We start from the raw sequence: 12,847 nt of genomic DNA, 5'->3' as shown, positions 1-12,847 counted from the left end.
TCCCGCCCCATAAAGACTCTTAGTAAAATTATGAAGTTGTATGCAGGGAGTTAAGTGAGCAGGAGAGAGTCAATCTACCCCCTCAGTCTTCTGACATCTCGGCTTTCTTAACTTGACCCAACAGCAGACGAGTGGCAAATGCGCTTCGATTGTGCCCAGATGGAAAATGAGTTCCTCAGAAAGCGTCTCCAGCAGTTTGAGGAGAGGTTAGACTCTGAGCTCACATCCCGGAAAGAGCTGGAGCAGAAGGTAAGAAATCCCCGAAGTGTGAGGAGTGGATGCACTCGTCTTTCCTTTGAGAGAGGACAGAAATCATCTGGGTTTCTGTTTTATCCACCTTTATGGTTACCACAAATGTCTTCAGCAGCTGTGGGAATTGTTTTCTCTGCATTTGGGTCTTTTTCACCAGCACAGAAACTCCTGTGGTATAAACTATGTCATGAACTCAGGATTTATTATTTTTAGTTTGTTTTTCTCTTGGCCACATGGGAATCCCTTACTTTTTGGAGTCTCAAATTTCCCATCATCTAAGAAATGATTTTTATCAGCTCTTAAGACAGTAATTTGCTCCATTCCCACTGCTCTCTATGGCCAGCCACTTCTGTCTCATGAAATCTAGCTGGATTAGTGGCTAACTATTTTCCTTACCCTTGCCTCTACGCTTTGCCACATGGCAGCCCGGAGAACTTCCTGTCTTCTTCCACTTGCTCCACTGGCGAAGTCCACATGATTCTTACTCCATGGAAGGACTGATTCTTTTGTGTCTCTTAAATGTAGATGGTAAATTCATCTTCCGTTTAGCTTCATGCTCCCCCCATGGCAGAAGATTTCTTTTCCCCACTTCCAAGTCTCAAGATAAATAGTGCTGTATTGTCACTTTTTCTCCTTATGACTTGGTAGTTCTTATTATAAAACTTTATATATATTTGGATTCTACAGAAAGCCTTATTGATAATATGGTGAGATTTTAGGCTCAGGTTACTCCTGGTTCTGTTCACTCTTGGCAGAGCTAAGGGGACTAATCATATGCGGTGCTGGGATCAAAGGAAAGGGTGTACAAAGGAAGCATCCTGCCCACTGTACTATCACTCCAGCCCAAGATAATTTCCTTTAGAGAAAGCACTTTTGCATTATCTTCTGCAGTAGCTCCAGAGATGTTACATTTTCTCTTGTTTTTGCAACATGAGTTCTTTTGAGCTCTGAACCCATGTGAGGCATGAACTTGGCTGGGGGTTTGTTTTGTTTTGGTGTTTGGAGGGGCCATACCTGGCAGTGCTCAGAATTAACTCTTGGCTCTATACTCAAGGATCACTTCTGGCAGGGTTCTGGGGACCATCTGAAGTGCCTGGGATTGCATTTAAGTCAATCACATGCAAGCAAGTCCCCATCATATCTCCCTCTGACCCTACCTGGGAATTTTGCTTGTTGGCAATCCTTCCTCCCATGCCTCAAATCCCAGCTCATTTTTTTGCACTGTTCAGGTCAATGGATGGATGGTTTCTTGCCTTTGCTCACCAAGAGGCAGGTCCAGAGGCTTCTGACTTCATGCAAGGGTCTTTGTTGCAACTTCCCCTTCCATTGGAGGGTCCAGAGCCTTGCCCTCTGTCTTTAGACATTCAAACACAGCCTGAATCCTTAGAGGTTTTTCAGCTACTCTCTTCTCAACCCTGGCTGCTCATCACATCAGCCATTATTCTCCTATTATGGCTCTGTCGATGTGTTCTCTGCATTTTTGATGTCCTGGAATGGCTCTTTTTTTCCTTTAATGTGTAGTAAAATATTAGAAATAGAGTACAGTCTTATCTAGCAGTTCTAACTGACTGAATTGATGAGCTAACTTTTTGGCTTATTTTGCATGGTCTCTAACCTCCCCATTGCCCATATTCTATCCATACCTATAAAACTGCTAAGCCAATTTTTGTTAAATAAGCCAAACCAGAAAAAAGACAAATAATTAAAAACCATAACGCCAAGTGCCCATTTCTGCGGTATAGACATTTCCTTTGTGGCCAATTTTGAACACCCACCATGATGTAACGAAATGGGGAACTGGACAAAAATGGGTAGAACCAGCTCTTGCATGTTGGTAGAAATTGGATCCTCTATCCAGAGAGACCAATGACCATTTCTGTTTGCTGGTTGAACACTGTTTTAGGTCCACTTAAGGCTCACAGAAATAATGAGAAGAAGTAGAGACATTTCCTAACACTTCTCACAGTTCATGTGTAGCCTCCTCTTCATAAGTATCCTCCCTCAAGGGATGCACTACCACCCTCCATGAAACTCCAGAGGCCTGGTATAGTTACCCAAAATCCATGGTTTTCATCATGGTTCTGGAGAAGTCCTGAAGAAGGACTTTGAAGGAGTTTGAAAGGATGTTGAATGATACACATCCAACTATCATGGAGACATGCAAGGTCATCTCAATGCCCCCAGTCTTGTGGTGTGGTTGACCTGTTTATCTTCCTGCAGTCCATTATCTTTCTGTCATCTCTCTAGGCTTACCTTTGCACAGTGTTTTATAGCTGGAATGCAATTGTACAGTTGGAACCTTTAAGACAGACTTTCTACACATTCAAAGATGCACTGACTTCTCTCCATGGCTCTTTAAGCTCATTGCTTTTCAGAGAGGAAGAGTATCCCATTGTTTGGGGTGGGACCCACACTTTCTGATAGTATAAGATAAGGAGCATCTTTCCATATGCCAGCTTCCCCATGCCTGTTCTTTGGAGAGACGTCCTTCCATGCCTGCTGTTTGACTTTTTTTTTAAAATTTTTTGTAAAATGTTGAATTCTTTGTGTATTTTAGATAATAAAATATCTAAATTTAGATAAGTTGCCTTTTGCAACCGTTTTCTCCTGGTGTGTGACTTGTCTTCTCATTATTTTGAGTGTCTTTATAGAGCAGAGGGATTTTTATGTTAATGAAGCCCAGAGCACATTTCTATCATAAATTTGCTTTTGATGTCAAATCTAGAAAGCTATCGCCAAATCCAAGGTCATCATGGATTTTTCCAGTGTAGTAACTTATTGTCTTAGAGTTTTGTTTTTTTATCTTTAGGCCTGTGATCCACTTGGATGTAATTTTTTGTGTTTGTTTGGGGGCCACACTTGGCTGATATTAGACTTTACTCTTGGATCTGTGCTCAGGGATCACACCTGGTGGGCTTATAGCGTGCCAGGCATCAATGGGGTTGACTGCATGCAAAACGAGCACTTTACATACTATACTATCTCTCTGATTCTGAGGTTGATTTTTGTGGTGTGAGACATGTGCTGATTCTTCCATTTTCTTGCTGTGGATTCCAGCAACTTTTATTGAAAAGAAATATTCATTGTATGGCCTTTGTCTCTTTGTAAAAGATGACTAAACTGCATTTCTGTGGATCTGTTTCTATATTCTGTTTTGTCACATTTCACTCCTCCCCTTCCTAATAAAAAAAAAGCCAGATTCTCATCTCTGAGCCTTTGTATGGGATGTCTCCCTTTCCCAGGATATTCTTTCTCTCCCTTCTTAAGATTTCTCCAATTAGCCTTCAGACATCAATTTTAAACAACCTTCCCCAGAAGACTGAGTCTTCTCTGGTACATATTTAATGTGCCTGAATTATTTCCCTATGAGAGCTGGGTATCTTGAGGACATAGGTTGTCTTTGGCTCACCTCCTGTTATCTGTGGCTTCTTGTTGAAAGAGAATGGTATCATCTGAGCTTGTTGAGAGCGAGATCACATGACATCTGATGAGCTACGGGAGGGAGTCTCTCCCCTGTATGAGGTGGAAATGGCTCCCATTGTTGCTTCCATGATGGCCAACTTATTGTGACCAAGAGACACCCTGAGCAGAAGGATAAACCCAGGAAGATAAGTGTAGGGGAATGGCCCAGTTCTTTAATAACAAATTATGAAGTCGGGCCAGGTTCCCTACAGGAAAGGGGCTATTCATGCTGCATTAAAAAGTCATAAAACTGCAACCTCCTTTTCTGAGCAACAGAATATAAGAAAACATCCCATTTGCCTTCAAATACTGAATTTAGAATTACAGGCTTCATTAACTCAGCGTTTTGCTTATTTAAAGCAATTCTTTAATGAGGCCATTTTTTCCCCCCTTCTTCTGAGCAACTGTGCTGAGCTGCCCTCTCTTGCAGATCTAAACTAGGACATTTGGGAGGGTGTTCCTGGGGGGGGGGTGTTTGAAGCAGGCAGTGTTGCCTTTTCATTTCACTGATGGTCATGAGCATTTCAGCATGGTTAAGCCCAGCTGAGTGTTGATTCTTGCCTTGTCCTTTCAAATCTGTCCCTCAGTGTCCTGCTTAGATTGTCCAGAGGCACTGATTGAGCAGCATCATGGCTAACATTCATATGGCAGTGAAGGTGAAGCTAGTCGAGGGGGTTTCAAGCCCAGATAGGCCATGTTAAGGATCCCTGGATCCCATGGCTAGTGGAGGAGGGAAAGTGAGAAACAAGCCTAAAAGACACACTGAACCCTGAGCAAGCAGAAGATCAAGGCAAAGAGCTTATTCCAAGTGACATAGGTAGGGAGTGACCAGATAGGGTCACCTGATCTCTGGCAACCTGGTCCCCAATGTCAAGAGTTTGTTCACCAGGAGTCACCAGGGCAGGGTCATTCTTTCTATTGCCCCCACAGCTGGCAGAGCTGCAGAGTGCTTATGAGGCGGCCAAGAAGACGGCCCAGCAGCTGAAGAGGAAGTGCCACCATGTGTCCTGTGACCTGGAGGACAGCCGCGTGCTGCTGGAGAGCCAGCAGGCCCGAAACCACGAGCTGGAGAAGAAGCAAAAGAAGTGAGTTGCTGGCTGGCTTTGGGTCATGGGTGGGTGCTGTGGGTTTCAGGGTGCTGAGCCCTGCTGGTGTGTTCCAGACTTTGGCTTCTTCTCCAAAGCTCCCTCTCAGCCTCCTGAAACCCGCTGCTTCTGCCTGTTTTCCTTTCTCTGCCATCACATCTTTACTCCTACCAGGCTCCTCTGAGAATCCAACAAGAAACAAGTCTTTTTCTTTCCCCTGATTTAACTCCAAGGCCACTTGGCTTCAGGCCTCTAGGTACTTTCTTGACCTCCCCGGGTCCCTCAGACTTCATTGTTCCAAGAAAGCACTTGTTGTGGAGAACCAAGAGCCTAGAGAGGCAGCTCAGCTTCACAAGCTGATGTCAAGGCACGGGGTTTGAATCCCAGCTATGGGGAGCTACCTAGTTGACTGATCTCATTTCCTTGACTGGTTAGTCTGGGATGGGGAGAGGGGAAAATGAGAATGCCCCCTTGTGGGGAGGAGATGAAATGATACAGTTGGATAATCCAAAAGGATGAAGAAATTGAGTTCCTGTTGGAAAAAAAAAAAAAAAAAAAAAAAACGAAAGAGAATGAGGTGATGGTGACCCTTTGCTTTTTGTTTTGAGGCTACACACCCAGCAATGCTCAGGGATTACCCCTGGCTTGTCCTTCAGGGATCATCACTCCTGATGATTCTCAGGGGATTTACACAGGGTGCCTGAGATCAAACATGGATAGGTTGCATGCAAGACAAATGCCCTCCCTGCTATACTATCACTTCAGTCCTAAGGCAACAGCAGCCTTTGAGGTTACAGGCTCTTCTGACTGGATCAATTCCCTAGACAAGAATGAGCTGCTGGTCTCACCTCTGCGCCCCTTTCCCAGGATTGCTTTTCACTAGGATGCAGTTATGCCCAGTTCAGGGAAGCTCGAACCCAACTTGGGCCATCCTTATGAGGAGCTACCTTGGCTGAGTCTCAGGGTCTTTAGCTTGCTTGGTGAGAGTAAAAGGCTGTTGATAGAGGCACTACTGGAGCCAGATAGGCCCCAGCAAGACTTAGTATGAGGCAAATGGACAAATCACAGCCAAGATTGGGTGGCCCTAGGTCAACAGCCAAAAGGCCTTCCTTGGCACCCCTGGTCTGTGGCCTGGCTGGGAGAATCATGTGACTTAAGGAAGAGCAGTTGCCATTGTGTTTTCATGTAAGCTTGAGACTGTTTCTCTTGGTTACCCTATACCTTTCTCAGCTGGCTTCTCCACCCCACAGAACCATCTAGAAGGGGCTTATCTGCCTGCCCGCAGGTCTGTTTTCTCCTTAGGGATGTCTGTTTCCCACCGCACCAGGGGAAGGCTTAGAACTGGGGCTTGTAGTGTGGAAAAATGACTTTGGATCATTGGCTAGTTAAGGCATTAAAAAGTTCTGTCTGCCTGGGTCAGAGGATGGCTGTAGTTTGGGAGCAGACCTGGCATCTAGGCAGGCCACCTAGGCTAGAGAAAGGCATGATAGACAGCTGCAGGCACCACCACCAAGGCTTTTGCCAGCACTGACCATCTGGCGCATCATCTGTGAGTCCACTTGTGTTCTGAGAGGCTGAGGGAGGGTTTCAGTGGCACAGCCTCCGAGTGTAGGCACTCCACCTGCTCTGTTCTCTTTGCAGTCAGAATTCCTCATTCCAGGGGCTCAAGATATTCCCTGTCTGCTCCAGGGAAATCCTAGTTCTCCATCCTTAGCTGTCCCAGGGTACCCTCATCTCCATCACTCTACCTTGGAAGGTCTCATAGGGGAGGAGGTCTCAGTGGGAGCCTTTGTGGGCCTGCACTCTCTGTGGCACCTTTCTCTAGCATAGGTGGCCCGCTTAGGTGCCAAAATTCCCATTAGCTTGGGGTCCTAGAGGGAGTGAGTTTCCATGCTGATGAGATTAGGATGTCTCTCTTCAGCCTTGCCCCCCCCCAACATGTGTTGGGGTTTTATTGGGGAATGGGAGATACACCTGGTGTTGCTTGGGAGCTAGCCCTTGCTCATTGCTCAGAAGTGACCCCTCATGGTACTTGGGCTGGGGGAGCATAAGTGGAGCCTCAAACTGAACCAGGGTCTTGTGTACTTACATGCAAGACAAGTGCTTACCCCTGCAATGTCTGTTTAGCAGCGTTGACTCCCTGAAGCCTTGGGGAAACCCTCTGGGTCTCATGGTTCAGCTGCAGGAGTAGAAGGAGCTTGCAGACTGCTACTGTGGGGAGGGGGCCTTGGAGGGAGAGCCCCACACTAGATTTGCTGAATCCCACACTTGTGGCAGGCTAGACACCCACTCATTCCCGCCCGGTGGGAGGGGTGTTTGCAGATATACTCCTGAGTGTTCCGGAAACTGTAGGAACTGTTCTATGGCATTCAGGGACCTTCAAAGTCAAGATCCCCTTCAAATCACCCCCCATCACAATCCGGCCTTCACTGGCCTTTATTGGGGCCACACCTGATGGAGTTCAGGGCTTGTTCCTGACTCTGAGCTCAGGGATCATTCCTAGTGGAGCCTAGGGGCCCTGTGTGAAGCTGGGCATAGGAAACGAGGTAAATGCCCTACCTATTCTTCTCTCTCTCTCTCTCTCTCTCTCTCTCTCTCTCTCTCTCTCTCTCTCTCTCTCTCTCTCTCTCTCTCTCCCCCCTCCCTCCCTCCCTCCTTCCTTCCCACATCCTGTCTCCCCATCTCTGGGATTGGGCAGGTAGGCAGGGAATGAGCCAGCACATAGGACTTCTGAGCTCATGCTTGTTCTAGATACCCACACCCCCCATTCTTCCTGTGTAACCTTACCACATGGTAAGATCTGCCCGCTTCTGGGAGGGATTTTTGGTAGGTAACAAAAGTACTGCCTCAGGGGCAGGAAGGGGATTGATTGAAGGATTCAGCAGGAGATGGAGGAAGAAGCAGCAGGAGGAGAGATGGCAGAAAGAGGTTGAGGTGACAGGGCTGACTCTGGAAGCAGCATAAAAGGTTTTAAAGCTTAGGAGCCACATTTGGTGGCTAGAGCCTGAATAAAGCTAATGTCTCCTGAAACCTGACTGTCTGTGGATCATTTCCTCGTGGCTATCCTGAACCCTCAGATCGCCGGCTGCAGGGAGTTGGAGGAGCGTGGCTCGAACTGGCAGAGAAAGGCCTCTCCATTTATCTCACCATTATTCAGCCCCATCCAGAACCCCATAATTAGCATCTTATTCTACATTCCCCCACTTTGGAACTTGGGCTATTACCCCACTTCTCTGAAGTTTGGTTTTCTGTGAGATGAGCATGGTCCCCTATTCTGTGATAGCATCAGATTTGGACCCAGACCGGAACACAGATGTGACCTTCAGGTTATTATTATCATCACAGTGTTCTCTTTCTCAGGCAGCCAATCTGATCTCTTAGAGCACATCACCAACAGCCAATCAGAGAGCTTTAGAGCTGTTTCAAACAGCAGGACATCCTGAAGTGACTCTTGATTGGCCCTCCCAGAAGTCTGAGGTTTAGGATGAAAAGAAATCAGATAATCTTGTACAAATAGGGGGCCTTCTTCCACCCAGGCTCAAACCCCAGGCCTCTGAAGCAGTGGAACTTTCTCAGAGGAAGGAGAGCAAGTGACAAAGTCACTTGTAGCCAGGCCTGGCAGCATTGTCTCTGTCTGCCAGCTTCCTCACCTTTGGTGGGACCAAAAGCCAAGTTGCCCGCCTGGAATTAGGCCCTCCTCAGGAAATGCGTCTCCCCACCATCTCCACCACAGGGGGACAAGTATGCCCATTGCTTCCTGATTTCCATCAGTGCCCCTGGCAGCTGCCTCTAGTTTTTTCCTGCTTCAGATACACATGAAGGTGATTGAACAGGAGTCCAGCACTTCTCACGAGTGCCAAGCTCTTATAGGGCTCAGAGTAAACGGACCCAACAGTTTCAACCACAGGAGACCCATCCCTGGTACGAAGCTGTACCTTCATTCATTTACCCATCCATGACCATTAGATCTCAAGAGGGGACCTAGTAGGAGGCAAGTGCATTTCAGATTAGAAAAGCTTGGTCTCTATTTGCTTTTTTATATTGTATTTGCAGACAGTGTTGTTCTCTTTCCTATATATCTACTTACTTATCTACCTACCTACCTTCCTACCTATCATCTCTATCTATGTATTATCTATCTATTTATCTATCTATCTATCTATTATCTATCTATCTATCTATCTATCTATCTATCTATCTATCTATCTATCTATCTGTCTGTCTGTCTGTCTGTCTGTCTGTCTGTTATCTGTCTGCCTGCCTGCTTGTGTGTCTATTGTTTGTGGGTCACTCCTGGTGGTGCTTATACTACTGGTTCTGGGCTTATTCATACAGGGGCTAGTGAGGGGGACTATATGTAGTTCCAGGAATCAAACCTGGATAAACTTAATGCCTTAGCCTGCGTATTATCTCTATAGCCCTTAGTTGGATATTTGTATCAAAATTTAAATATAGATACAGCTTCTCTGTGGAATCTTTACATGTCACTCTGTGTGGCTGCAGAGATAACACAAAGGGCTGTAATACTTGCTTTGCATGCTAGAGATCTAGGTTCAATTTCTGCCACCACAGGGTCTCCCAGGTTCTTCTGGAAATAACCCCCAAGCACCAAATACCAAGCCAAGAGTATACTACCACCACCACCACCCAACATGCACCAGTGGGTGTGGCCTAAAAAACAAACAAAAACAAGTTGCTCTCTAGTTTCATTCCCATCTCATAGCCACCATCTTTGGTCGAAACTTTGAACATACCCTTCATGCCCCCGCCCCTTTTCTCTCCTTTACCCTGTGCCTCTTCCTGCTCATCCCTGTGTAGGGCCTCACATATGTTCCTGCTCTGTACAGGTTTGATATGAAGCTGGCCCAGGCCCTGGGGGAGTCTGTGTTTGAGAAGCGACTTCGTGAGAAAGTGATCCAGGAGAATGCCAGTATCCGGTGGGAACTGGGAAAGCTCCAGCTGCAGCTGAAGGTAAGAGCCTGGGCCACAGGGTCTCATGTGCTCTTGTTTGGTGCCCATTGCCAGACCCTGCACAATCCTGCTGTGAATAGGGATGAGGAGAGAGCACAGAGGGGCGAGGAGAGATTACTCCAGTGCCAGCCACTTCAGAAAATCATCCAGCAGAAATTGGGCATGGGTTTGGAGTCCTTGATCCCTTGTTCATGGCCTTGTTCTACTTGCCTGCCTGAATTCCAAGGTGCCCGCCTGGACTGTGTGAGAGGCTCAGTGTAAAATGAATGAGCTACAGCAGGTGGGCCTCTGCACAGGTCTGGGCCAAGCTTGGCTCTAGGATCTTCGAGACACCTAATTCTACCTTTCCTTATCCTTCTCTGGCTCCCTATTAGTCCTGGGAGACCATTCATCATTTTGCACTTTCACAACCCATTCATTCAAGGTATTTGAACCCAGGGTGGCCTTCGAGCATGAAGACTCACTTCCAGACTCTTGGCCTAGCTGCTCCCATGTCTTACTCAGACACTTCTCTGAGTGTGTTTGGTTTCTAATTGGAGGGGCGAGGGTATTGCTCTCCTGCAGGAACCCCCTTCTGAACTGACCCAGGGCTCTTGGCACTTAGGAGGCATAACAAGGGAAGCTGTGAGAGGCAGTGAAGGCTGAGGCGGAAGGGGACACCTCACCAGCAGAACATGGAGGTCTCCCTTGGGATTTGGGAGGACTCTGGATATGGGGGGTGTCTTTGTTTTTCAGCAAAAGGAAGAGGAGACTTCACAACTGAAGCAGGACATGAAGGTCCTGCAAACTCAGAAGCAGGAATTGTTGGTGACACCCTCTTCGGGGGACAGTTGCATCAAAAACTTGAAGGAGAAGATCTGGAAGCTGGAATGCAGTGCCCTGGAGCAGGGGAAAATCCAGAACCAGCAGGAGAACACCATCGAGCAGCTGCAGCAGGTGGGCCCCTACCCAGAGAGGCACCTGGCCTCAGTCAGTCCAGTATAGAACAGATTTTTATCAAAGTACAACCCAGACTCCTCCTTGGCTGCTCCTTGGGTGTCCATGGTTTCCCCTGAGTCCTGAGATCTGACATTTAGGCCCCTCATCCACCACACTGACCAGCAGCAGAGCCACCTCTTCAGAGAAGCATGCCCCAGTGACCTTCGTGCAAATACTCCCCATCCACTCCCCTTACTTCTCCTGCTTTCTATCTCTCTAGCATCTTCCTTTCAAGTCAATTGTCTTCTGAAAAACTAACTTGGTGCTCCTCGCCCCAGTAGAAGATATTTCAGGAAGGCATGTCTTCAGTAGCTGTTGGTAATTGGAGATTTAGTAGTGTCATCCAAATACCTGACATCTATAAAATGCTGTCTACATAGCATCCTGCCCTCTGCTCCTCCACTACCTCATTCCAGCACAATTCCTTCCTTCCCTCTCTCCCTCCCTCCCTCCCTCCCACCTTCCTTCCTTCCTTCCTTCCTTCCTTCCTTCCTTCCTTCCTTCCTTCCTTCCTTCCTTCCTTCCTTCCTTCCTTCCTTCTTCCCTTCCTCCCTTCCTACTTTCCTTCCTTCCTTCCTACCACCCTGCTTTCCTCCCTCTCTTCCTTCCTTCCTTTTCCCCCAAACAATGCTCAAGAGGTCCTAATGATTCAGTTCCTGCAGTGCTGGGGATTGTCCAGGTCATTCCAGTGATGTTGGGGTGGTGGTGGTGCTCCAGGGTTGTATTCAGGGATTCTTGGGTTCCACATAGTGCTTGAGATTAAACTTGATTAGCTACATGCAAAACATAGGCCCTAACCACTTTACTCTCTCTCTCTCTCTGGCTCTCCAACTTCATTCTTATTTGAGAGCTGTTTATTTCTCCCATTCTGCTGACATGGAGCTAGGTTCAGAGAAAGAGGGATGTGCAGAGACTTTAAAGTTCTGCCATCTGCCTCTGTGCAGGGAGCCTGCACTCCTGCTGTGGGCACAGTATCCAGGAAGGTTTTGGTCAACACTAGTCCCAGTGCTAGTCCAGCTCATAGGACTAAAGCAGAAAGACTGCATCCTCTTGGACCAGACCCTCCTTGAGGTGTCCGATGGCTACTTAATTTTATTTGCCTGCTTGTTGGTGTTCTTGCCCACTTTCCTGCAACCAAGAGCTCCAGGTAGCTTATATACTGTGAAATATAACAGAGGACGCTCACCACAGCCGCTAGAGGAAAGCACAAATCCAAGTAGGATCTGGAAAGAGGACAGTATGGTGGGTTCCTTGCAAGACACAGAGAGCCAGGATCTATCAGACACACTTTCCAGAGTGCTCTCATTTCCAGAGAGAAGGAGAACAAGGGAGTTCCATGTTCTTTTTTTCTAGGAGAAAAAGCAAAATAAAATGTTCTCTATGCTTAGCTCTGGAGGAAGAATTTCTCATGTTGGATTGCGATGAAATGGTTTTAAGGCTGGGACCTCTGCTCCTTTTGGAGAAAAATCTAACCAGGAAGCATGATAACATACAGTGTGTGAACTTGGATCCTACTCTGTTGAAGAGGAGGGAGTCCCGAGAGGGCCAGTGGCCTTGTTGCTAAGCAAAGGCTGCAACTATAGGTAGCTAAGGCAGGGGCCTGAGCCATATCACAGTGGAAGAGCATCTTCCTTGCACATGGCTGACCCAGGTTGGACCTGAGTTCAAACCCCAGAATTCTATATGGTCCCGAGCCAGGAGTGATTTCTAAGCACAGAGCCAGGAGTAACCCCTGAGTGTCACTGGGTGTGCCTTCCCCTCAAAAAAGATAGCTAAGGCAGATAGCAGGGTGCCAGCGTCTCCAAGCTTAAAGTATGAGAACAAAGTCACTCGCTGATGTGGTCAGGTGGTGGTGTCGGGGACAGTTGAGGAAACCTTCTCAGAGGAGGTGACTTTTACTGAAGGTGAAAGCAAAAAGATGAGTCAGCTTACCCAGGACATTCGGGCAAGGGGAATGTGCAGGAGTCACATGGCACGGTAAAGATGGAGTCCTCTTGTTTCTGTAGGAAAGGTCATGTGACCTCTTCCCTGCAGACTTCAGTCTTAGTGCCATGGAATCTGAATCTCATCAGTACTCAGCCTCCCCCAACTGTAACTCT

The 12,847-nt window shown here is 47.2% G+C and overlaps 1 protein-coding gene across 1 annotated transcript in view; it reads left to right on the top strand.

Annotated features, from left to right (window-relative positions):
• The window catches only part of MYO18B (myosin XVIIIB), a 235,613-nt gene that overhangs the window by 100,008 nt on the left and 122,758 nt on the right, over positions 1-12,847 (top strand). The window contains exons 27-30 of the mRNA XM_049788082.1: positions 125-249; positions 4,645-4,799; positions 9,647-9,770; positions 10,506-10,706. Coding sequence (XP_049644039.1) covers positions 125-249; positions 4,645-4,799; positions 9,647-9,770; positions 10,506-10,706 — 605 coding nt within the window. The remainder of the gene's footprint in view (positions 1-124; positions 250-4,644; positions 4,800-9,646; positions 9,771-10,505; positions 10,707-12,847) is intronic.

This window comes from Suncus etruscus, chromosome 15 (assembly GCF_024139225.1).
Source record: "Suncus etruscus isolate mSunEtr1 chromosome 15, mSunEtr1.pri.cur, whole genome shotgun sequence".
In the NCBI taxonomy this organism is placed as follows: Eukaryota; Metazoa; Chordata; class Mammalia; order Eulipotyphla; family Soricidae; genus Suncus; species Suncus etruscus.
The sequence above is the reverse complement of the archived record's forward strand: the minus strand, read 5'-3'. Positions and strand labels throughout refer to the sequence as shown.